We start from the raw sequence: 27,015 nt of genomic DNA, 5'->3' as shown, positions 1-27,015 counted from the left end.
CTAATAAAAATACATTTTAGATTTAATGTAAAAGTCCTAAAACATTTGAAAATTACATGTATGAAATCAAAACACCAATAAAACTTACAAAAAAAAAGACAAATATTTGATTTACATAAGAAACCTGGCAGTTTCTAAACAATGGCTTCGTTAAACAGTAAGGTGAAAGAGTTGGTCCCAAAGTCACTTTTAATTCAGACTGCCTAATTGGCAGACGTAGTTTAAAATGACTATCATCCAGTCAGACTCAGAATTAATGAAGCACAATTATTTTCATCGCCCCTAACTAAGGCAAAAAGAAAATGAGACCTGGAATGAAGGCGAGCAGACTAAATAAGTTAATGTATTTTATATATAAGAGAGACACGCAAGAAAAAATAAATAAAAAGAAAGGTGGAAGTGCAAAGACAACAAATGAATTAAGGGAGAGTAAATGCATCAGTATGCACACTTGGAAAGAAATAAAAGTCACCTATCTCAGAATTAATAAGGGTATTCAAAGAAGACATGCGAAAGGGATGAAGTATATTTCCATCTGCATTCACCAGCTGTAAAAAGGTTCAGGCTTTAATGTGTGTTATATTACCTCTGTTCTGTCTCCCCTTGTAGTGTTTCAGTACATTACTAGCGCTATAAAAGAAATAAATATTGCTATCTACCATAATAATGTGCATGTCATTTACTTTCGAGATAGGGGATGAAAATGGCTAGGAAGCAGACAGTGAAATGTTTTATAGTGTGATTGTTCAGTGTGTTATTTAGCCTCAGAGCATGGAAGAGAACTAAGATTTGCTGTTTGATTTAGAAGAAAATTGGGAATTTTTGATTGATTATTCAACCTTGATGTGTTTTAAATAAAGCAAAGATTGTTTTGTCTTGAGAAAACAAGAGCAAAAATAATATATATTGAGAGTCACTGATTTCACACATCACAAGAACTACAATTGTAATATTTTATTTACTTTAAAAGTGATTGTGTTATTTGCTACTGAATAGGTAGTAAATAATATATATATATATATATTTTGTTCAGTTGTCAATTATTTATTGATTGATCTGTGTCACAAATAATACAATTATAATCAAAAGGTCTTGCTTTGACCAGAACAAAAGCTATTCCTCAGAGACTAAGGATTTAGTCTCTGAATTCATTGAAGTTGTTGAGAAAATAAATAAGGAATAGCTAACAATGTATGAATCCAAAGTTTAAAAACTAAAGAGCTCTCCAGGTTCAACTACAGTAGTCTTGTTTACCCCTTTAATTTTAATACACTTTATTAGAATTGCTCTATGCAATGCATGGTGTTTAAATACCCATGTATTGCATGTAATAATGAATAACTAGATAAAATCAACTTCAGCCAAGTGCCTTCCCAAGTCACCTCATTAGTAAATAATGTCCGACTGTAAGTAACTAACTTTATAATGATATTAATATAACTGTTCTGTGAAGGTTTCAGAGGTTTGTTAGAGAACACTATGAAAACCATGGTATACACACCAGGCAGGCCAGGGATGGATGTGTGCAAAGCTTAAAGCAGGATAATGTTATATAAAGATATTCAAAGTTTTAAATTCTTACAGAGCATTGTTAAATCCATCACTTGATTTCAAAATAGTGTGGCACAACAAAACTAGCAACCATAAACTTCAATTAGCCTAAATTTACATTTATGGTTCTAACATAAAAAATTGTTCAAGGATCATAGATACTGTTGTAAGGCATTATATTTTATAATATAGTATAGTATTTGCTTTACTTAAACACTTGTGTTCTAGTTTAAACATCTTGTTTTTTTTTTTTACAAAGTTTTAGTTTAATTAGTTTCTTACATATGCTGGCTCAGAAAACTAGAGCACATCTTTGCATTTCGACCCCTCCCCATTTATTATGAGATATTAGGATATAATAAAATAGTGAAAATAAATGACTGCTCGGTGCAGATTATAACAAATAAAGTTCTCTTTGAGGCGCTCACATTAGATGTTTGAAGGCACCTAGAAGTACAACTGGTTACCTAAACCCTCTCAACATTCCCAGTCCTTCTACTTCCAGTCACATTAAAAGTATATGTAATAATAACTCAGGACTTACTGTGGCTATTAGCTTGTCAACACAGTCGGGTGCAACACTGTGGAGGTGTGTGAGGTGGAACTGCAGGTGAATCTTATTATTGAGCATGTCCTGGCACAGTGGGCAGCGTAACATTGGCTGAACAGAGTGCTGTGTCATCACGTGCATTCTGAGGCGATTCAGGTCCGTGTTGGTGAATTTGCAGTAGGGGCACTGGAACATCTGGAGGTGGTGGCAGAGACAGAAGAACCAAAAGGTTAACATGGTGAAACCAGGATACTTGTCTTAGTAGAAGCTGTATCTCAGGGGGAAGAGTAGTGGTACTCCCCTCTAACAGCAGACCGCTCTGATCACACCCACACATGTGGAAAAGTGAGCAGCGCCGAGTCTTGGCAGTTGGCACCCACTTGAAAGTGGTCTCATCTGTCAAATACCATATTGATTTTCCAGCTTATGCACAATTAGCAGTGCTGGCCTAGCAAATTTGCTAAATTAATTTTGAGTAGATCTAAAAGAAAAAAATCTGCATAACATAAAAAAGCTCAGCACTGAGAATTACTTGTAGAGGTTAATATTGAACTGATTCACAAGCTTGAGACTTTTAATGATGTCTCTGTAATTAATGACGAGATAACCTTTAGCCAGATACCCTTAATTCAAAGGAAAGTAGGCTTTTTAAAATCATCATAGGCTGTCAATATATATATATAAAAAAATAAAAAATAAAAATCTGTGTTTTTTAATGCTGACCTGCTCTGCAGTTCCCTTTTCAGCTGTCCTGGGTCGCTTCAAGGAGAGCGGGCTGTCAGAGACCTCCGAGCGGGAAGAGGGCCTTTTGGAGGGAAGAGGAGAATCCGACTGGTGCCGTTCCAAGTGGCCAGACGCACCTGAAAATATTCCAATAGAAACAAACACATAAACAAAAGGACTAAGAGGGAGCAACAGATATGTTAGGACAATTTGAGAACCTGGCAGCTTGATACCAGATCAATAAAAGTGAGAATAAAGAGACTTTGGATGTCTTTCTCAGATATGATTTAAGTGCATCTAATGGGAATTGGGCAGGTAAATTATTATCAATAACAAACAGTTATGGAATTCACTAAAAATGCCAACTGATGGGCCATTTGAGTCTCGAGTTGTGGAATCCAAACGACACCACAGCACAAGATTTAAGTTTCACCTCATTACAAAATGTCCCATCATATGAGATTCTTACTTTGATTTTGACCAACAGATGTTCTCATGTTTTGCAGAGGGGCAGAGATCTCTGTCAACATCTATGCACCAAATGTGACTTTCCTCTGTGTACATTTGTTTGATATTGTGTCATATGAAAAATTGCAGCACAATAATTGCTGCTTTTATTTCTTACATTGTCCCTCATTATATACAGAGCTTGGCTCGATTCGCCTGATACATTTTACAGCAAGACGTGAAGTGGTCCAATTTGATTTCTTAGGCGTACTCACTGTTTAAGGGGTTTATATGAATTAATTAATATACTTAGGAAAATCCTTTTTGTTTGTAATGTTTCTAATATATTTATTCACAATATTTATTCCATAACATCTGAATCAAATTGCATCATATAGTGTGCGGCGGCTTGAAAAGGCATCTCTAGATAATCCAAAACCATGTTTTACTAGAACTCCAGTGTATAAAGGTTATGAACTAAAAACAAAAATGAACAAAACAAATGTTTTGTGTATGAATGAATGAAACAAATGAACAAACAAATGTTTTGTGCAACAAATGTTTTAGTGGCACAGCTAAGCATGTTCCACAAAAACTTTTCAGTGTTAACTGAAAAGTTAAAGTTACAGAGAATCTGTGAAGGGAAACTGCAGCAGTAGCTCCAGTGGAAAGTGTTTATTGAGAAACTTAAGGAGTTGTCTCACAAACCCCTAACAGCCCTATAAAGAGTTAAATTTGGCCTGATTTGTACAGTTCTTAAGGGGCAAATTGAGAACAGAGGCCACTGGTATGGGAGGGGTGGTATGGCAATGGGGGGGTCAGGTTAAACAGGGCTGACCACACTCCTACTCCAGACATTAAAATGTCAGCTCCAATCAGGATGAGGGCAGTTGAGGTGATTACCCAGTGGGAGACCTGGCTTAGGACAGAGGAGTCTGTAAGATCTCCCAGAGACACTGAGATCAGCCATGGAGACCCTATTAGGGTGCAGTCACACTCAATCTTATTAAACACATCCACCAATAAACAAAGGAAATGTTAAACAAAAAGAACCTCCTATTCGTTGACATTAACCTTTCAGTCATGGCACTGTGCTCACCAATTCATCCTCCAACTCTGCTCCAGTCCACTCTTTCTTCTGCCTAAAGTCCTCTTGCTAGATAAAGAAAATTGTCATCTCTGGTTCTGTTTTAGAGAACTTTAGTCATTTTAGGTGTGGGATCCAGATTCCAGTTTAGGTGAATTGTTTTGCACAGACAAATTTTATATGGAGCTGAAGATCATACTTTAAAAAAAAAAAAGTGTTTTTGAGTATGCAATCGGCAAGGAGCCGTTTCCGCTCTCCGTCAGCAGCTCATTATTTCAACAAGCAGCTCCTTGACTATAATTAACATCAACACCCACAAAGTAAGGAAGGATGCTTTCACTCCTTGCAACATAAAAAAGATTAAAAGAGAAGCAAATATAGAAACTGATAAATGATTAATGTGCATATTTATCTTTTAGTGAAGGTTGAGCTGATGACTTCAGGAGGGTAAAATCATAAATGTACAGCTACAAATACAGTAAGGAAAGTATCAAACCTCCTCTCAGTCTCATGATTAAGAGAATAAGCATAACAATTATGCTTCCAGAGCTGCTCAATTAGCACCAGATGTGCAACAAGTGGCTGTTTTTGTTCTGAAAGCTGCTAAAACCTGTGTTTTCTGGATGAGGTGCTTCTTGCTTAAGTGTAAATTAGAGGGAAGGTGTGTAAGGTGAGGAGCTGCCCAGGCCTTTCTCTGGTGCAGTCTGTCATGGCTAATTAGGACTTCATAAATCTGATTCATTGCCCCTCTATGGAACAGAGCAACACTATCATCAGCAGCCCATGACTAACATATAACTACTGTTTCAATATTTTTTTCTTGTCATGGACAATATTTTTTTTTTCTGAAACACTGCAAAACCTAGAACTGAGATCAAATCAAAACAATTTTAGTTTAGGTTTATTCCCTCATTTATGTCCAAAAATGATCCAAGAGTTGGCTCAAAAACAATGACTAAAACTGTGCAGAGAACTACCAATGGAGCAGTGATTACCACATGGAACATGCTTTAAATATCAACTGCTAACAAAGAGTCATGCTTTCCAGTTATAAAGAAGAAAAATAACATTTTCATTTTATTTACTTAGATACTTTTATATATAGTGTCTGATGAAAGGACCGATTTTTAAACTTAAATTCAATCAGAAAAGGTGGCATGTGGATTAAAATAAATAAATATATTTAAAAGGAAGAAAGGCTAACAAAAATGTTTATAGAAAGAAGAAGAAGGACTCTTAATTTTTTCTTTGATTTCACCAATGAATCGCTGATTAGGAGTAATATTTATTAGGAGCTTACATAAATCTACAAGACATTCACCAAAACACTAAAACTCAGTCTTGCAAATCCTGTAAAGTCAACATAAAAGTCAATGTGCATTAAACCTTAATGTTTGTCAGATATATTTTTTAAATGTCTCTTTTTGCACCTTCACTAGATAGAGAACATTCAACTGCAATAAACATCTTCCGTCAAATGCAAAGGATGGCTATTGTGTGAAAGCACCAGCAGGGCACACAGAGCAGGAGAAAAGAAAAAAAACTGCAAGCCAATAAGGTGATTATTAATTCATGCCCCTTTTCCGTAAACCAAAGGCTTTTCTGCTGTCGAGTCCCGTAAGTGAATTGGTCTTTGGCACCTTGTCTCTCTTTCGTAGCTGGACTGTATTAGTCAAGCAGCAAGGGGGGCTGCCAGAGTTCTGCGCCGGTCTCTGGAGCAAATCCTTGCTGCCTTGTTGTGCTTTCAAGTGGAAAAAAGATGGCTGCTGGACAGAGTGACTGACACAGCAGAGGCTGGATTAACCACAATAGGTCATCTACCATTGAAATCTTCCATGAGTGCAAAATCACACCTGCCCCTATACGTACGTCTTTTTGACAGGCTTTCCATATTGTAGAAATAAAAATAAACAGCATACCAGGCGGTATTAACTGGAAAAAGGTGGCTGGTGTTTTGAATAGCATCCCCAGTAGCTGAAATAAGGTGGATGTCTTCTCTGCCGCTTCTATTGCTTGATTACAATTTCATGCCCTGGCAGGTTCAGGCCTATGTTGCTAGCATCATAAAAGATCATACTTCCTGTCCATGCCATGTTGGAGAGTGAAAGATTAACCTGTTCATGTTGGGACTCCAGGACACTCTGAGAAGCATTCCTACTGAAAACCTTCACCTTCAACGCGCCGAGACCCTGCAACGCCCTTCAGCTTCTCGCGCTGCATGAAATCCTCACCTCTATTCCCATGGCGAGTTGGCTATTAATATGGAGATGATTCAACTCCCACAGTGCTACGAGTCATTTTCTGTCTTTGCTATGTTAACAATATTGCCTTTTCTCTCACTCCCCCACCCCCCTCCACTTCTAACCAGGTTTTTAATCTGCGGCCTGAGTCAGTGCCCAAAGCAATAAAGGGCAGTGCTCCATTTCGTCTTTTATTTCTGTGGTAATTACTATGCAGCAAGACCCAACAGAGCAGATTTCAACTAGGGATGTGGAAGCAAAAATGCACACATTTTTATTTAGGAAAGAGCAAAAAACTAAAATATGCAAGTTATGAGGAAGTTAAAATGTTCAGATATGGAGAGAATTTTTAGGAGTATCAATGAATAATAGAAGGAGAAGTGATTCACCTTTGCAGGACACAGCTCTGAATGTTAGAAACCCTGTGGAAGACTCATAAACACTGAGCTTTCAGGGAGGTGGCTAACAAACAAGGACAATTTATGGCCTATTATCTTCAAAGACAAAAGGAATTATAATTTAAGGGATGACAAACACTGGAAGGACGTGACATGATTATGTAAACGTTTCCACTGCTCCATCTCCGAGATTCCTACCTGTTTTGTTATTGTTAGCAATAACAAAACACCACTATACTGAATGACCCAAAAGTTAAAGTGGCCATTCTAAGCCTGAATAATTGAATTATAACTGAGTTGAGTTGTGCAATTTCAGCTTCAACGGTGCTCAAATAAAATCTGCATACGTGCAATGTTAGGCGGAGAGCAGTTTGAATCATTTGATTTGTGTGTTTCTGGATATGCCCAGCCAAAAGGCTAGCAGCACAAAACAGAGCTGAATTTAAAAAAAATGAGCGGGCTGCAATGCCACAGTGTTGCGTCTAGGGGATGCTAATCATCAGCTTCATTATCCAGATTACATGCAGCCGCCGCAATGTGTGAAGCACATCTGCTTCTCCTACCCACAGAACACCTGAATGTGCACATGTGCTCACTGAAGCACATCGACTCAAACAGCAGGTGGATATGGAGCCAGAAGCACACACAGATACTTACACACACACCCATGCACACACACAGGCTGTATATTGTAAGCATGTGCACTGCAGCTGCTCAGTCTTCAATCAGACAGCCATTCAGTTTTAGTGTTGAGATTTAGCTGAAGATAATTTGGAGGTTCTTTCTGGATACATCTGTGTGATTTTAAAAAAAAGGAAGAAAAGTAAACCAAAAACTGCAGTAATACAAATAGCTCAAAGAATCTGTTTGGGGATGTGTATTATTATTGACACTCTTGGATGATCTTAGTGAAAGAAAAAAAAAAAAACTAAAAAAAAAAAAAAAAACGCTAAATCAGTGTTTTGAATAACATTTGATTCTGATTCTAATTCTTCTGAATGAAGTGTGGTTAGAGGTGGCACGATAAATCCTGATGAATTCAGCAAAGGGCATAAATATTTATGTACAGGTTGTGTAAATACTGTATACTCCAGCCAAGAGCAGACTGAATTAGAACTTATGTGTCACATTTAATTGGTGCAAGACATAACTGTGACAAAACACACCTACACAATATCCCTAATAGCTTAAGAGTAAAAAATAAATAAAAATAAATATGTAAGTTAGAAAATAAATTCTCCAGCTTTTGTGTATGAAGTTGCAAACTTACCCATATCTATTTTAATTAGGCAAAAAAAGTTTTTTAAATTGTCTTAAAACTGTGCATTGTTTTACAAATTGTCCAGTACAAATAATAAACAAAACATTTTATTTATTGTTCGGTCCATGTTAACAATTTGGAACCATTTATTTTAGCCTACTTATAAGTCTGTCTGTTCCCTGAGGTGTTACAGTTCACAGAGTGTGGATGACCCACACAAAAATATAATTTTTCACCCTTTGCCTCCACCACCTTGTTCTAGCTTGTGTAAATTGAATATAGGGGAAGGCACAAGGAGGAATTATTTATCAACTTCCACTAAAGCCCAGAACTGAAACGGTAAACTTTTTAGAGAAGCCGTACTCGTCCTCTTCTTAATGCAACGCCTCATCTCTGCCATACCGTTTAGTTAAAACCTTCGCCATACCGTTTATGCTAAATATCTTAGATCACACAGTATCCGAGCCTCTAGGTGTATTAACAATTTCCATTTTTTTTCCCCCTTTATCACTTCAAGTTCTCATCACCTTCTTCTCTAACCCACACTGACTTTCAGCCTGCCTCACTTCCAGCTGCATTCTTATGGATTCCTGCAAGTGCTGCAGAAATACATCATCTGCTTTAATAACGGTAAGGATCCTGACCGTATGCGTAATCCGTAGATTCTCCACTAGGAGAGGAACAGGCAAGGAGAAAAATGGGAGTATTATCAATTTATACATACTTTATGCACATCATTTAAGATGACCCTTCAGTGGCAGCTATAGCTACCATTCACATGCCATTTCAAATGACTTTTGAATTTAAATTTTTTTTCAATCAGTGTATGAATGCAATTATGATAATTCAAAAGTTGCACAATATACAGTGTTTGTAAGCAAAAGACATCTAAATACATTGTATGTACATATATTTACATGCGCAAACGTGTTTTGTCCCTGCAACAAATAAAAAGCTATGGAATAATGAAGGCATCTTTCAAGAGATGACAGGCCAAATACATATGCATTTTACAAAGACTTCTGATGTACCTCTAAATGATTTTAATGAATACTGAGGAGCTGTGCAACAAGAAAGAGAAAATAAGATTGACAGTGGCTTTAAAAAAGGAGGAAGCTTTTTTTCCCCCCCTTGTGTTCACTAATGCTGTCTATCTGACAGTGGCTGTCATTTGTAAAGGGAACAATGTTGCGCTCCGTTCCAACAGCAACATGACAACGATGAGAAGAAGTATTTCACTCGTTCTAATGATGAATTTTAGAAAGATCTCTGGGTCGGACATTAGGAAACTGAACACCTTTTCTAACTGATAACAGATCAGCCGTGTTGTAACATTCTATGCAACATTAATTGATAATCAACAGCTGACAGAAGTGCTCCTCTGCTCACCAAAATGCATTGTGAGGCGTTGCTCCAACAAGACAAGTTTTCTGCATTTTCTTCGGAATTAGTATTGTATTTCTAAAAATGCAGGAAGTACAAAAAAAAAGAGCCCTTCCTATTAAACTCCAGCTGTCTACTTTTCCCAACACAGCCGTGAACCCACCACACCATCCTACCCACCCACCTTCCTTTCCACTGACATCAAACAGAACTTCAGACCCGGTTCCCTAATGCAATGCTATTTTTAACTAAGCGTTTCTAATAAGCTGCGGGGAAGCTGTAAATTTTTCATATGCAAGCACATATTTCTTTTGTGAAAACACAGAAACACTCTTATTTGCTGATTAGTGACTGACAGAGGAGGAAAGGAACTGAATATGCTTGTATCAAATTGCATGCCTTTCAAAAAGGAGGAATCCTAATGCAAGGAGTCGTCTTCCTGTGCACCACAGGTATGAGTGAATTATTAATCGGCCAGCTCATTTTAATGCTTTTTAAAGTGCTTTATTTTGATGTGCTAAAACATACTTTTAGCCATATTCAGTCAGGCATGCATATCATTATTTCTTCCATCAAAGAGGAGTGTCGCCCTTTCAAAGAGCACAAACAACTCAGCCTCATTTAAAATAGAAGTTCAAATATCAAAGATGTTTTACAAAGGCAAGGCTTCAAACACTGTGATGAAGTTTTTTTTTTTTTAATCTGTACTTTATAAAAACTTTGGTATGCAAAAGGTGCGGATTATTTTGCAACTTTCAACCTGACTTGTGCAAATCAAAACACCTCGCAGTTAGACAAGGGAAGTTAGACACAAGACATTAGACAAGTGAAGAGCGTCTATCTAGGCCTGATACTGTTCAGAGTCATTAAAATCAAGCACCCTTTCTATGGTATACTAGACATCTAAACTCACAACTTTTGCTTTTGGTATTACAGCCATTGAGATTTAGCTAAGCTGAGAAGAGAAAGCTGCAACAAGGTTAAATTTTCCTATCTTAAAAATAAAAGACAACAAAAAAAGCAAGGCAATCAGTAAATAAATGAATCTTTCTGAGCTTGATGCACTTTGATGCTCTGATGCACATGCATGGTACATAATGGGAAAGAACCTCATTTTGAATTGCAGTGAACTTGCTTCTCATTTATTGGAATTTCATTGTTTTCATGCCTCTGTCAATATGTAGAAAAACTATTTCTTCTATTATTTTTAATACTTGCTCCAAACAATATTACAGCTACATTCAATTTGCTAACATTTGTTTTAGCATATTAAGTCATGTGTGTAAAGCTGCAGACATGTTTAAGAGATTATAATGTGTTAGTGGAGAATCATAACAACTATGAGCTAACAAAATAAACTTAAAATGTTATTATTAGTAGCAATAATAGAAGTGATGATAAAAAGTATTTAAAATGTCATATCTCTCTGCATGTAGTCAGAGCACCATAAGCAAAATTAATAAATAAATAAAATATACTCATTAACAAATAGGCTTTATTAGGACATGATTCACATTAGATAGTGCAACTACCATTAAATGATATGTATTAATTGCATTTAATCACAGTTTATAATATTTGATGCTCTTAGGGAATCAGCAGTGGAAAAAAATAATTCTGCAGAAATACCCATCCAAGCAATAATGTCAGATTGTAGGCCTTTGGGGGTTTGCAAGGATCATCAATTTCTATATTCTAATAGCAGTGAACAACAAAACAATTGCTCATCCCTAATGGTAACATAATATTGGGACTCCATTACATGTTCTAGTTACTTTAACACTTCTTGCAAGCATGCCAAAGCTTTCACATCCATGCACTGTTTGATGAAATTTGAAATGATGTAAATATCATCGTGCAGTTAAGTTCTCAGAAAGTCTCTGTGTATATTTCAACAAAAGTATTTAAAGTGGATGGTTTAAAACTAATAGCAGAACTCCTTCAAACTTTTCATATGGTTTATGAAAGTGTTTAACATTCGAACAATGAAAAGCAGCAAGCTTAATCAGAAATTCAGACCAGAGACCCCTCCCCTCAACCTGAGCTCAGGCCCCTGGCAAAGACACCCCACGCACCCTCCCCACACACACACACATACACACAACATAATAGATAAACAGAGAAATAGAAATCCCAGTATTAAAAAAAAACATTCTATGCATTCTATATTGCTAGTGTCCAACTCTGTGTGCCGCAAAGTTGAGAATGAGGATCACATGGGAGTCTGCACACAGGCCCTGCTCATCTATTGAGCAAAAACAAAACAAGAGTCACATGACACCTCAGCTAATCACATAGATTGACTGCTTACCCTATCTGTATTGTTCCTAGCAAAATTTGTAGTGTGCAGTGTTGTTGATTTGAATAGTATAGTTTTATAACAGCCCGTGAAGTTTTTTGTATTAATTTATTACAGTAAATTTAATTTAGTTAGACAAAAGGTCAATCGTTTACATCTCTCAGAAGTTGCAGCCATGCAGCTGTGTATAGTGCTCCCTGAAAAAAAAAAAGTGTATTAATGCTGGCCTTACCTGTCCCTTTGGTGAGCTCCTTCTCCCCCCCACTTTCTCTGTCTTTGGTTTGGTCCTCCTGATCTGTGGTGGTCTCACTAGCAGCCTCCACATCCTCGCTCAGCTCTCCTGAAGGGGGAGGGAGACCGGAATATGTAAATCACCACACCATCAGAATTGGTGGAAGCACTTAAAGGGACGGCAACTATTTTTTTTTTTCTATAGGAGCTCACAACAATTACATTTGCTGACACGTAGCTGCAAGGCTAGCAGACAAAGAGGACAGAATCTGCTTTCTATTGCTGTAGTATCTGATAACACTAATATTTAGTCAGACTTGAATTATTAAATCAGAGTTGAATCATGAGGGAAGAGGAAAACAAATATTGATTCATAGAGGAAAGAATGTTTTTTTTTATTCTTATTTAGTATGGATACAAAACTGCAAAAGGAAAAAAAAAGTGTCCTAGTAGATGGAAAAATAACTGCATCCTTCAAGAAATAGACATTTTATCACACACCATTCTCTCACACACATTTTACTGTCCCCTGCTGCAATCTGCTAAATTACTAACCAATACCAATAACCCAGTTTCTCTTCTGTTATTCTACTATTAAAAAAAATCATAAATATTTAAAACTTTCAGGCCAAAAATTCAATGTATTTTTATGCCAAGTCAAAGTCAGAAATCCCCTGTAACCATCTTAAAAGCATTAGCTCGATATATCAGGGCCATTTAGGAGCGTCAAAGTCCCAACAATGGATATCCAATAACTCCATTTGTAAGTAACACACAGAGGAAAAGATAGCAAAAACAGATAATAAAAAGCGCATCAATCATGTTTATTTCCCTCCAGTGCCCTGTGAACATCCCCTCTGCCTGTTAAGTTTGTTTAAAAGTAGAGAGACTTGCATGCAACAGCATTGATCTGACAACAGTAAACTAGGCCGCAGTCGATAGGCTTTATCAGTTATTACACAAGTCAGCTAATTCTCAGCAAATGTACTTAAATGCTCTTTTGAAAATGCTTTCATGCCTCGGTCTCTACTGTATGAGCTATTGATATATTGACAAAAGTACAACAGCTACTGAAATACCCTGGTCAAGTATTCAGCCCTGCAGTCATTGCGCATCTAGTTTGAGCTCACTACAGGAATACCATGAGCCAAAACCGCTTTCATGACATTACATTGTCCCTCATCAATTCTCTCAATTAGCGAATGCTCCTGCTCATCAACAAACCTGCTTATTAAGGTCAGGGTCATAACTGAGATGCATCCTAAAACAAACAAACAAGCAAAAAAAACAAAAAAAAATCCACTGTAAGAAAATTATTCAAATAAGAAACATAACTTTTCAGTGCTTAAAGAGGCTATGCTGTAACAAAAAGACACTAACAAAGAAACAATACAATAATTGAACAGGAAACACCTTTTATATTCCCAACCACGAACTAGCAAGCACTTCCTGCTTACCAATACAGTTGTTGTAGGAAACAGCTGTCGGAGAAGTGTAAGGATTCTGGCAATCCATTGTTTAAATAAACATTTTTAAATGTGAGGGAGACACCTAGAAAATAAATACTTAAGTAATTTTTAAAAATTCTTTAAATGTATAAAATCTACATTCTATCTAGAACATTCCGGGCTGCTGAAAGAAACACCAAATGTTCCCTAAAAGAGTCCAAAATCTTCTGGAAGGTCGTTTAATCCCATCTACCTCATGTCTACATAAATCTCCACAGCTGCATGAGAATTAGGATGCTGTGCAGTTGCATAGGTGCTTAGATTACAAAATAATCCCCAGGTAAATTTTTTTAACCTTTAAAATTGGGGCAATGTGTCATTTCCTGCTATGTGACACATGTAGTGAGACTAATTCTCCACCCACACATCAATACTTACTTTGTTCTCAAACATTACAGTGATAGGCAGCCTACATTTTAAAGCTATTTAGCTTCCGTGTACCCGCCCCCAAAATCGAGCACAAACACGTTACCTGCACATATGTGTACGCATACGTTTCTTCCCCCATCATGTTTTTTATTCTGCTTTATCGAGATATTTAATCAACATGCATGACAATTTGAGCCTGCACAACACAGAGCCCCATACATAATTTATACAGAAATGCAGACGTATGATTCCAGCAGCGCTTTCACATCTCTAAGCGGCAAATGGTTTTGCCCATTTCTTGTCTCATCTACAACCGCATTACAGAATGATTAAAGCTAGGTCGACTTTAATTAATGAAAGGTCACGAGTGGCCTAAGAGTAGGATGCAAATGGAAGAGACACTAAAACTGCAGCTGCAGATTAACTCTGGAAATAGATTAGGAGAAACACTCAAAGCTATGGCAGTGGGCCATTTCTAACCCAAATCTGAAAGATGTAAAGGACAATAGCCTGAAGGTTGTCTTCTAATTAATTGTCTTCATTAACCATTCTAATACAATGATATGAAACAGTTCCATTAATCTAATCATGCAAGCTGAATAAGCCTATTGCCGACACAAAGATTAAACTCATCTGTTCTGAGCATATAAATTTCAGCCCTGCTCTGCCAGTCACTCAGTGGGGACAGTTCATGGGCTCTCTTTTCCAGCATCTCCCAGACAGACACACATGCACACACACCGCTACACACCCACACACACATCATTCAGGCGCTTTGCAGCCTTTCCCCATGAGTTTTTCTTCCTTGCCTGTGACTGCAAAGGCTTACTCAAACCCATAGGTGTCACTCTATACAAGCTGGGAGAGAGCAACTTGCTCGCACACATTAATGAGGTGCTGGGGGAAGGGGCCGAACAGCGTCAGACAGAAACACATGGGGAAAGGAAAACGGGAAGAAATATGTGGAGATGACAAAAGCAGATGCTATGCAAAAGCTGTCCGGTGAAGATGAGACACTGAAAATGGAAAGATTACCTTCAGATGAGAGAGAGCAGTCTTCCTTTTCCCCCCGAAGAGCAGTGATTACACTAATGCTAATCAGACTGACAAGCACAAACGGCCTAATAAATAATTGATGGTAACCACTGCACTTTCCAGTATTCCTTCCCAGACTGTAGAGAAGAGCAGCAGCAAGTAATAATAGTCACTCTGGATATCTTTCACTGGGTCAGGCTCCTCCTCCGTCCGCGGCCTCAGCTGAATATACCGCTATGATGGTAACTGCCTTTTAAAAGTGCGGAACTGCAGTCCCACCTGAAAACGGCTCCCGTGGTTCTCAAACTATTTTCTGCTGCATATTCAGTTCTCAGACAACAACACTAATGCCTGCTGCCGGTGGACATGCATGTGCCCAGGATCACCCCTGTGAGGGATGAGTTGAACTTCTTCCTCTGCCGGGCTCCTGAGTTCTTGGAAGGAAGGTTGCGTTCTGCCTCCTTCTGGCTGTGGCTCTGTCCCTAAGCCCTCATTACTCTCATTATCATTATCAAAGCTGCTGTCATCAGTTTTAGGCAGGTGTCACAGGGTTGTACAGTAAATCAGATAGGTGTGAGCCCCCCCATGCTTTATCCCAGGGTGGACAGCTTCCTTTTCCATAGCGCTGTTCTGTCGGATAAAAAGCAATCTTATTTCACACTTCACAGACTCCATCTTTCTCCCCTACTTCGTCTTTTAAGCATCCCCCTCTGCCTCCTCCAACACCCAGTGCTCCCCTTCCATGTATTAAAGTTGGCCTGACTCTGGACTAGAGGGCGCAAAATGAAAGTGACAGGAGGGTACCAAGGGACAATGAGACATAGGACCCATGCTGAGAGCTTTCATGCATTGTCCGCTCCTCATATCAGCACCTCTGCACTCCGTACACAGGACACTCCTCCCTCTTCTAAAGCAAAATAAACAGCAAAACCCTTCCAACTTTTAATGCCCCCACCCCACCTTCACCGACACTGTTAGAAGCTCTCTCCTCTCCTTCACAAGGTGCACCTCATAAAACCTCAACTGAGAAAAACATGTCCAAAAACAAAGACAAAATGTGTGTTCCTTATGAACATCTAATAAACTGTAGGGTGATATTATCAGAAACGACAATTGCCACTTGCATTACTTATGCTGAAATAAAACTAAATTAAGGATGGACACACTGAATATATACATATATATATTTGAAATGGCTGTCAAAACACTCAAACTGATGTGTAGAAAAACTGAAATCTAAGCAACAATACTTCCATCAAATTAAAGCACCCAGTGTGGTAATATCTCAGAAAATTAATGCACCGAATGTGAGGGAGTTTGGCTCATGCAAAATGAATGTCTATTTTGTCTCTGTGCTCCACTCACATGTGCCCTCGCTCCCTGCTCTCCCACACAGTATCACGGTTTTTGAAAGGAAAGATGAGTAAGGCTACTTCGGTGCTGCTGGTCAGAGTTACGTGTTAGATTCCTGACCTGTCTATGGGGGGACTCACTGGTCTCTCCCTGCTGGCCCTGCTCTGACCTCAGGATCCACATGTGAATGAATACTTTGTGTCTCCAATGGGCTGAGGGCAAGAGGAACGAAAAGGGTGCGAGAGCAGCGGAGGAAAGGTGCAGCTGGTGGAGGAGGGGTAAAGAGTTAAGGCAGCTAATAAGGAAAAAAAAAAAAACTTTATAGAGCAAGTTAATCACAGACAGCTTTAGGAGCTGCAATGGAAGCGTGTCAGTAACCCCTCCTTATTTGAGCCATTGCTTTGTCTTTGGCACATGCACATCACGCCAGCCTATAGGTCCTCATTCTGATTCCCCTTACATCTCAAAGTCAATATTGTTCCGTGTTATGGGAGATAAAAAAGATTTAAAAAGCACTCTCATTGCAGCTCATTTAACCATTTTTTACGCTCTTGGTACTTATTCAATTAAAAATATTTTCCCTAATGTGTCACCTCTTGGGAAACTAATTAGAAATACTTATTGCAGTAATGACATGTTTAGAAACATTACAAATAAAGTAAAGTGTGCTGCTCCAATTCTTTTGTCTTTGTGTTTTACTCGGGTGATAAAGGAGAGGAGGATCTAGGTTAATGTGGCTGTAGACGGGGACTGAGCATGCAAGGGCTGCTCACTCTTCAGCTCCATCTGATGCACACAACACACACACACACACACACAACCCTGACTTTGTTAAATGTCTAAGATGATGGCGGCAAACTAACACATATTACATCCACAATGGAAGATGCAGGCTGTACTTTTCCCTTTGCCCTGATAGAATGGCAGCCTGAAAGCCTGGATAAGGGGCAAAAGCATCATTGGGCAATACTCTTTTATCTACTCCGCCTGAGGGACATTGTCCTGCACAAAGAGTCACTCTGCCTCTTTAGTTACTCGGTACAGCAAGCCATCCCCCCATGCCCCCTATTCTGCACCCCCCGTCTCACCATGCATTTATGCTTATCGTCTTCCACTTCTGCCTGCTTTTAAATCAACCTCTTTTTGTTAATGCGCCTTTTTTTCTTCATTTTCCTCAAGCTCAAACTACAATCCCCTTACTTTGTTTGTGACTATTCAAAGGAGCCAAGCAGTTCATGGGCAGGGAGATAGATGAAAAAAAAAAAGAAAAAAGAAAAAAAAAGGCATCACCGCTGTCATGAAGGGCAATCACATCAACTCTGAAATATTCACCAGTGGCTTGGAAAATGCGATGGTACAGTTATGACAGGCGAACACTCTAGCCCCCGTTGCCCCCACCCGACTCCTGACTCAGCCCCCACCACGCCGGCCCCTCTCTCCATCAGGGCGGAAGCACGGTGGACATTCTGAATATGTATAACCCGGAAAATGTATTGATTTTTCATTTGGCGAAGAGGGACACACAAAAATCACATAACCTGAAACTGTCACAGCTCTTCTGTTCATAGCTCATCTCTCCTGATGTTTGGCTTTTGCCACAAAATCTCTTTAATTACCAGGTATAGTAAGCTTCAGAGCCTTTCTCCACAGAGACTATGCCACATACAGCCTGCTGGGCTTAACAAGACAGCCCACATCTATTATATATGACATACACCCAGCAGCTTTTGTTTTATATCTAACTAATAAGTGCACTGAATGCGACTATAACCACAGTTTTTTTTTTTTACCATACAAAGATATAGTGCAAAAAGCTTTCGTGAGGAAAGCCTTGAAAATAACAAAATGCAGCGTGACACATTAAAAAGGCCTTTTCATATGAAAAGGTAATCCTGAATGGTCCGAGCACTTATTTCATGGACTTTTCTGAAGCCCCACTGCTTAATATGAATTTCTCCCATTGATCCAAGTTTTTTCAGGTAGCAGGCAGGTCCCCCTATGTTTCACTGAGTGTGCACACTTGTGTATATCTGTGTCCATTAACAGGTACTTATCTGTTTATCTCTCCTTTTAGGCACTGCAGACCAGTACAGTGAACTGTCTGAAAAAGATCTCTGTCTGTCGATTTATCGAATGTACCATTTGCATATCTTTGTAGTGCTTCCATCTGCCTGTGGACCGTTCTGTGGTGGTATTAGCTCAGAAAATCAATGTTGCCATGGCGGGATGTATGCAGCCCCTACCTCTGCACGTGCTTAGAGTCTGGCTTATAGCTCCCACATGAGTCCTATTTACATGAGTCCTGCTGGTACAAGACCCCACACCCCACTCCTTTCAGTTCTTCAAATCTTTGTAAACTTAAAGTCCACAAACATATTTCTCAGCTTGCCTCCCAAGAGTAGGCGGGTTTGCCATCCTCCTCTGTGGTCATATTGCCTCCCCGTTTCCATCCAAAGCCCTGAGCTTGACCGTATGTTTGTTTATGAAAGCGTACGCAGAGATAAAACAGAATCCTACAAGGTTATGAATACCAATTTTGCTAATCAATTTCATTTCAAATCTAAAATGTAGGGTAGCATTGATGCGTGTTTGCTCTCAAAGGTCGAGCGGCTTGCTGAGTTCAGATGTTTCATGTTAGTAGAAAGGAAAGGTGGAGAAAGGTGTGATGCGTTTCATTTTATTTATTCACTTATTACACTTATTTCTGTTTGTTACATCATGCCGCTATACATTTATGGATGGAGAAAGCACATGAGGACACCTTAGTGTTGATATAAATTTTTCTTGCAGAGACTGTGGATGTGGAGGGAAACTTTTCTTCTCGGTTGCAACTGGCTGGTTACTCATAGCTAATTGCTAAAGAAATCCAATGATTACACTGCAGAGGCACTTTAAAACATCCTGAGAGAGCAACCACATATTGGGCAAAGGAAAAAAAAAAAAGCTCACTGCACCTCCATCTATTCAATTTCTAACACAAATCAAACATGGGGAGCTTTCTTTTACCATTTGTCTTTCTTTCTGCCCCTCTTTGCATAGACCATCCATTACTTTCACATGAAATATGAAAAGGCAATATCCTCTCTGTGTTTGTACTGAAGCGTAATGCGATTGTGTTGTCATTTATAGGAAATAATCACAAACCTCTCTTTCATTTTCCAGTTCAAATAACCATGAAAAATTAGCCTTCAATGTCAGGGAGGACAACAAAGGGATGCACACAGACTATTGCTCCACCACTGCGCTTGACATTTCGCCTTAATAGGAAAACGGCTGGTTGTTTCTATCTTTCTTTTCCACTCCAATCTTTTTCTTCGGCTAACCTCATTTTTTTACCTAATTAAAAAGTTCTGCACTCAGATCTTTGCTACGTCTTTATTCACTACGGCGGGTCGGTATGCAAGAGGAACAAAAAATTGGAAGGTTAGAAAACTCTGGCCCTACGCACAGAGTGTCCCCTGCTCATTAGAACCTCTTCCCCTTTCCATTAATGGCCAGTGCAGAGGAGAGATGTCGTCAGACAGCCGCTAAGGGGCCCAGGTCGCTGTGACTACTGTCCAGCAGCCTGATAAATAAATAATTCAAGAGCTATCAGACTCTCTGGCAGCAGAGCAGTCCCAAAAACACACACTCAGGACACTGCTTGTAAAGGCGTTCCTAACTGATCAGCATTTAGCCCTTACAAACGATGTACAACTAGAGATATATGCAAGATCCAACACAATTAGCCTGAGCTATCGTCTGAGGATCCTTTTAATTCAGAAAATCTTTATTTTCACTCTCAGCAGCAAAGTAATAGTAACTACCTTGTATGCTGGTATCAATAAGTGTGTAACAGGCAGACTGCCTTTTGCTTTAAATAAACACAGGGCATTTTTCAGCGCAATTATAGAAAATGCAATTAAACTAATTGAATTTAAGAAAACATCACAATCCAAAAAAACTGATAAAAAAAATTCAAACCTTCAAATCTTCAAATCCAGAGTCTCCTGGTATACTTGTGAAGTTAAAGGAAACAACAGCAACAGCAGCTTAACCTTGTGATCACTTAGTGATTAACAAGGGCCACATTCTGATGGTCACAGAAGGTAAAAAAACTATAGATCTTGTAGGGGGTTTCCAGTCTGCTGGCACCAGGATGTATATTTGTAGGAAGAAGCCAATCCAGTGCAGACAAAGTGATGCCTTGGAAAATGTTCTGCCAGTTAACCTTGATTCCTGTCATTCTTACAAAGGTTTGTATTAAATTAGCACCAACCTGAGCATTGCTTAAGACCTTCAAAGCCTTTTGATAGAGAATACTCAGTTATGTCTTTGGGAACATTCAGCAGAATAATCTCTCCAGGCACAAGAGAGGAATTCTTCAAGAATGACTTGAGAGGTACAACAGAATATAAGGTCTCAATGTAGCCTCCAAATTCCCCAGACCTCAATCCAATCAAGCATCTTTATCCTGCATAAACAAATCCAATCCACCTCACGATTTACAGGACTTAAAAAAAATCTGCTGATAACATCCTGGTGCCAGATACCACAGTGCACCTTCAAGGGTCCAAGGGAATCTATGCCACACTGGGTCAGGGCTATTTTGGACCAACTATTAGGCAACTGTTCATAATGTTGTACAAAATTGGTTCATAAGTTCATCACAACTAAAAGTTCACTGAGATACAGCATTTTGTCCTTGATCCTTTGGCAAAGGCTGAGGGCAGGTGGAAAAAGAAAAATCATGTGATTAGCATCTTTTTTTTTATCTATTTGTAGTAATTTACTTTCACGTAATTGTGCCTGGGTCGTTTACTTCCTTAATTATACAAAGGTCTTTAAGTTTTATTTGCAAAGCATAGGGTACAATTAGAGGCTGGAATGTTACACATGAAGATGGTGGAATGCAGTGCCAAATAAAAAGTTATTTGAATGTCAAAAATGTCAGGAACTTGACATTAAAAACAAACACAGATTACACGACTTCCTTTGCAACTGCTGCAGACTATTGCTGATTATTAGTGGATGAATTAACCTATAAGAAAATGCTGTAAAGTTTAAACAGGTGTGATTGAATGCAAGCAAATTTTGCTTTGCTGTAAGACGGAGAAAGTGAGCTGAAACCTCCTACAGGGAAGGAACTGCGCTGCCCGCTGTGCTGCTCTCCAGAGAAGGAGCCTTGGAGTGATTACAGTCAAACATTGCTACTCAGTTAACTTTGGCTCAGCCACAAGAGAGGGAGAAGACAAGACAAGAAAGAGAGAAGGGAAGAAAGAGAGACAGAAGGGGAGGAAGGAAAGAAGGAAAAGAAAGAAGGAAGAAAGCAAGGAAGGGGAAAAGGAAGGTAGGACAGAAAGAAAGGAGGAAACAAAAATGAAAGAAACAAAATGACATCACACAGACCATCTTTTAGAAATAAAAATGAAACAAAATGACTTGTAGTGTCTCATATTGCTCATGTATCTTTTACCCAGTACTAAAAGAGAAAAACCTCAACTCTCCAGCGACAATCACTGAGGTCAAATTATTATTATTTTTTTCTTTTTGGGTTATAAGACCGTCTGATGTCCAAAAGCTTTAACACACCCTTACCTTGACAAAAAAATAAAAGTTTTTAAAAAATACAGCTGAGAACAGCTCTGCAGGGGAGCAGATATTAGAGAGACAGTTCACATGTCCTTGGATTCTGAAATAGAGGCCAATTAAATGGCTTTGCAGCATCCAATTTGTGCTGAGTGAACAGGTATGAATGTTGGGGTGGGGGCTTCATGGCAGCGGGCATAAAGAGGACAGAGCAGAGCGCACTCTCAGAAAGGTGCCAGCTAACTCTACTGTCAGTGGATTTCTGAGTCTTGCATATTCACAGGACATTAGGATGATACAACGCGACATTATTTAATCTAACTTTAACTTTCACAGAGAACCATTGGTGTTTTGAGCATCATAAGTACTCACAGGACACCAGCTATTCCAGTACAGCCTCTCCTCTGTTTAATGCTGACTGAGCACAGACTTATGGAAATAAGTGGGTCTGGGTGGTGAGGTTCATACCCTCTCAGAGGCATGGTCAGGGAATTAACAGTCTCTCCCCTACAGAGACCTGGCCTCCTGCTAAATTGGTACCATGTTTTACCACATCTTGCATTTTTATTGTATATGCATGTTGTTGTTAGTGTTGCTGTTATAGTTATTTTTAATATAATAGGAGCTCTTATTGTCTTTGCTGCGGAAGACTCTTCTCACTCATTAGCCAAAAGTTGGAGAGCTGGGGTGAGAGCCCAATAAGGTACAAATTAAATTATTTATCTCGCTGGTTGGCATTTTGTTGCAACTATAAGGCCTAAAGGCAGGGCCTCTAACTAGCAAAGGGCTGTCTCAGGAGAACTGCTGGAGTAAACAATTGAGAAAATGTTATGCCAGGGGTGTCAGTTACCAGGAGAAAGCAAACACTAATCACTAAACTAATCATTAAAACACCCTGCCTACAATAATATGGCTCTCTGTGGATTTGTGGTTCCTCCCCTGTGTACTGATCCAACATCCTAACGCTCCATCATGCCCTCAGCCTCAGTCCTGTCTCTTGCTCATGAATAGGCACCAATACTGATCCCTCCTCTTCATTCAGCCATGGTTTCTGTTGGCTCAAGCCAGGACCGGTGGCCTCTTGAGAAGGCTGTGATGAGAATTCATTTCTACCCATTATGTGCTCTTGTCCACTGCCTGAGTTCATCAGTTCAGTGCAACCAAGTCAATGAAAGGGTCTGTAATGAAGCAATCAGATGCAGCCTGGTTTTCTGGGCCCAACACTCCATTCTTGGCTACCAGACCTCATCTCCCAGTGCAGAGCATGGGGCTGGGTTGGAATGGGGGTGGGCTCCAGCAAAGGAAGAGTGGACTCAAACTGCACAGACATTAATTCAAAACCTTATCTTTCATAGACTGGAGGATAAGCTGCTCTAACATGAGTTTCACACCAGGTCTTTTGGTTCCTGCATCTTCAGAGAATCAGTTTGTGAAAGATCTGTTAGTTTATTGAAGCTAACCCCATAAGTGAGGAATGGCTGTGTCACACTGTGTAATGTGCAGCTGGTAGGACCTGTTATTTCTTCTACTTGCACTTTTTTGGGTCAATTGGGAATGCCTGCCTTCACTTCTTCAATTGTCCTAAACTTGTGGAAAGTAAGAGGAGTTTCAATTTAATCTGTGTTAAACCCTAATTTGTGACTCAAAGCACCAGCACATTAAAAGAAAATATAATCAGCATCTACATACAGCTCATCAGCAGAGGGAATGGAGTTTGCTTGACAATCCTTTCAAGATTGCAGTTCTCCCTGTTGTTGTTGCACCTTTTTCTACCACACTTCTTCCTTCCACTCAATGTTCTGTTTAGGTATTGCTTAGATATAGAACTCTGAACAGCCAGCTTCTTCAGCGATGACCTTTTGTGGCTTACCCTCCATGTGAAGGGTGTCAATGACCGTTATCTTGACATCTGTCAAGTCAGCTTTCTTCCTCATGATTGTGCAGCCGACAGACTCAGAGTGAGAAATCATTTAAAGGCTCAGGAAACTTAGGAAGTGTTTTAAGTTAATTAGTTGATAAGGGTGTGACACCATGAGGTTCCAGTAATGACCTTTTCACAGTTTTCTAATTTTCTGAGACACTGAATTTCAGGTTTTCATTGTGTATAACTAAGCCATAGTCCTCAAAATTACAAGAAACTAATATATAGAATATATGATTCTATAGAACATATGAGTTTCATTTTCTGAGATGACGGGCAAAAATATTGCACTTTTATACAATATTCAGTTTTTTTGGATAGAGTAATATATAGGTATCTTCAATGTTTGTTTTAATCAGGGTTCAGCAATAGGGCACCAAGCCAAAATACAGAACACACCCAATAAAATTTTACAACACCAAACATGGTCAAACATCACTATGGTATTTTAAAAAATGTGCTAGATTATGCTTCTACATTCTTCCATTAAAGTTTACGTCTTCGTTCACTTTCCTAGCTTTAGCCAAAAGACCCCACAGCTGGATTCTACCTGACAAGAACTCCTTAACAAGCAGCAGTCATTAACCTCAGGAGCAGGCAGCTGCCATGTGATGTAGTGCTCTCGGCCTGCTGCAGAAGGGCCCTATTGATCCCAGACATACTTGGTGCCTTCCTGGATGTTTATAATCAATATGCAAATGGCCAGCTGCATTGATTCGATATTAATTTTCAATTAGGGAATTCTCGTGGGGTCCTTAGGGGTCAATACAGAACCATTCAAAGGGAAGGCTTGAGCAAGTTGCAGGCATTGACGTTCCTCCACCCAAGACAACTTACTTACTGTTTATTTAGCCTGCCGTGCTGTAAGTCCCGATTAAGGCTTCAGATAATGGCCAGAGAGACAGATGGACCTTTCTGCACTTCTGCAACACCCATTAGATAAACTGGATTTTGGTCTGAAGGGCTTGTCCAAACTAATAAGTCATCATTTCACACATTGTGTAGTTTCCTGTTCTGTTAAATCAGTGGAGGCAGGAACAGTGACAGTCTAAAAACAAACAAACCTTTTAATATTTTTATAAGGCTTTCACTACTAAAAGACAAATTGATGAGCACATGTTTATGAGCAAGAATACAACAAATTGTACATCTGAGGGCTGCTCGTCAAGTCATTTAGAGCGTGTAAATAGGTACAGGATAACAGCAAACATCAGATCTTTTTTATTGACTTATCTTTAATTAGTTTTCAAAGTCGGGTCACCAGTAGATCAAGAATTGCCACAATTGTAGCACTGTTTGACCAAGCTGATGGATCAAGCTATGAAATCCAAATTGTATTTATCTATGTCGTTTACATGAAATGAGCAAACACAATGAGGGTGACTAAGGTTTTTTGCTATCTGACAGCAGGGTGGCATTTGAAACTTTGCTCATCACCTGAAAGTTTCAGATAATGTCAAAGAAAACTAGAAAAATGTATAGCTTGACATGAAGGAGAGGATCCAATCACAACTGTATAACTTCAGCTTCAAATTTCAAAGACGCATTTGAGATGAATGGGATATGGTCGAACAATGAGTTTGACTGATTTTATTATTGCATTCCTCAATCAGCAGATCAGTTAGCATGACTTTAACACATTGTTAAGGAGGTCTCCATTCTGAAAGCAATTCTAATTTGGCTGATAACCTTCAGCATTGTTTAACATTTTGCTTTAAACGCTGGGAAAGATTACAGCTTTACAGCCATGCTAACTCAGAGCATGTGAAAACTGCCAAGAGTGTAACAGAGATAACCTGGTTGGACTATTTGGTGGGCTCTCCTGAAGATGCACCGCCTGAGGTAATTGGTTTAGGGATAACATTAATTACCACATCCCTCATTAATGGATGAAGCCTTTATTGGTTCCATTGATCAGCTGGACCTGTTAGCCATCATCCTCAGCAATGGTGGATGTAACAAGCTTACATATTGGCATATCAATTAATGCAATCAATTCCTGTCTAGCAGTTACAATGCATCCTACCCGCTTCTCTTTTACCATACCCACTTACAATTTCAACCAGCTTCCCTCTCTTGTGGGAAATACAGATTTAAGTCAAACAAAAGTTTTTTTGGGGATAAAAAAATATTTAGTTGAATTGTTTAATGCAACCAACAATTAAAATTTGATGTAAAGGTTATGTTAAAAAAAATTAACTTTAATTACTGGAATTTACCAATTCCAGAAGAAGAAAAGAAAATCAGCTTGTTATATGAATTATAATGGGTTAAAATGAAAATATATGAACTTGTCCTGTTGTACAAGTCTTTGACTTAAAGACAAGTCTTAAGGTGAAAGCCGACTATTTTTCTAAGATCAGTGTGCCTTTTAAGAAGGCACAGATTACAACTTGGAATCCTTCCTCCGTCATCCATGCTCAAAAAGGGGTGACAGACTTCAAACACTAGGCTGTGGTTGCCTGGTATAACGTGGTGAAGTGGGTAGAACATCAGCAATGAATGAGGGAGTCGGGTGAGATAACTGAAAGCACACCATGACAAAGTGGAGGGATTTACTGTTGGGCCCGCAGCACTTCATTTGCCTAATAACAGATCATTCTATAAGAAAGTGGCTGCTCGGAGGGGGGATATCAACCAACGAGGATGTCTCACTCGCAGAAATCCTATTTGAAGACAACACCTTCTGAGCGCTCATCCTGCTCCACGCCTAAGACGATCCACGCGCATGACAGGGCCCATTAATATGACGCCCATGTAACCTTGCTCTTTCTGCCTCTCTTTTCCAACAGGAACAAAACCGATAGCCAGGGAGGAGGGGCATTATGTTATGACTGAGCATGTAGCAGGAGGGGTGGTGTTCATTTTAAAAAGATGTCTTAAATATCCTCCTCTAAGACACTTGGAGCCACCTCTTGAAAACTAGGAGAGTGGAAGAAGAAGAAGAAGAAAGTTCTTCATTTACCAATATTCCATTAATGTAGATGTTTTAGGCAGGTGTTTAGTTCACTTACATCTTAGTTGTGTTTCCTTAGCTTAAAAACAACCTGCATTGCACTCTGCATAAACACCACACACAGGTCTCACACAT

At 39.1% G+C, this 27,015-nt stretch overlaps 1 protein-coding gene across 3 annotated transcripts in view; it reads right to left on the bottom strand.

The window, feature by feature from the left end:
• Positions 1-27,015, bottom strand: part of zfhx3b (zinc finger homeobox 3b) — a 206,059-nt gene that overhangs the window by 14,314 nt on the left and 164,730 nt on the right. For all 3 annotated transcript variants that reach the window (XM_044139043.1, XM_044139053.1, XM_044139034.1), the window contains 3 exons: positions 12,172-12,279; positions 2,825-2,961; positions 2,096-2,296 (listed from right to left, as the gene is read on the bottom strand). In XM_044139043.1, the coding sequence (XP_043994978.1) occupies positions 2,096-2,296; positions 2,825-2,961; positions 12,172-12,279 (446 nt within the window). The remainder of the gene's footprint in view (positions 1-2,095; positions 2,297-2,824; positions 2,962-12,171; positions 12,280-27,015) is intronic.

Source organism: Gambusia affinis, linkage group LG02, assembly GCF_019740435.1.
Source record: "Gambusia affinis linkage group LG02, SWU_Gaff_1.0, whole genome shotgun sequence".
Lineage (NCBI taxonomy): Eukaryota > Metazoa > Chordata > Actinopteri > Cyprinodontiformes > Poeciliidae > Gambusia > Gambusia affinis.
Note: the sequence above shows the minus strand (reverse complement) of the source record. Positions and strands in the feature narration are given on the sequence as shown.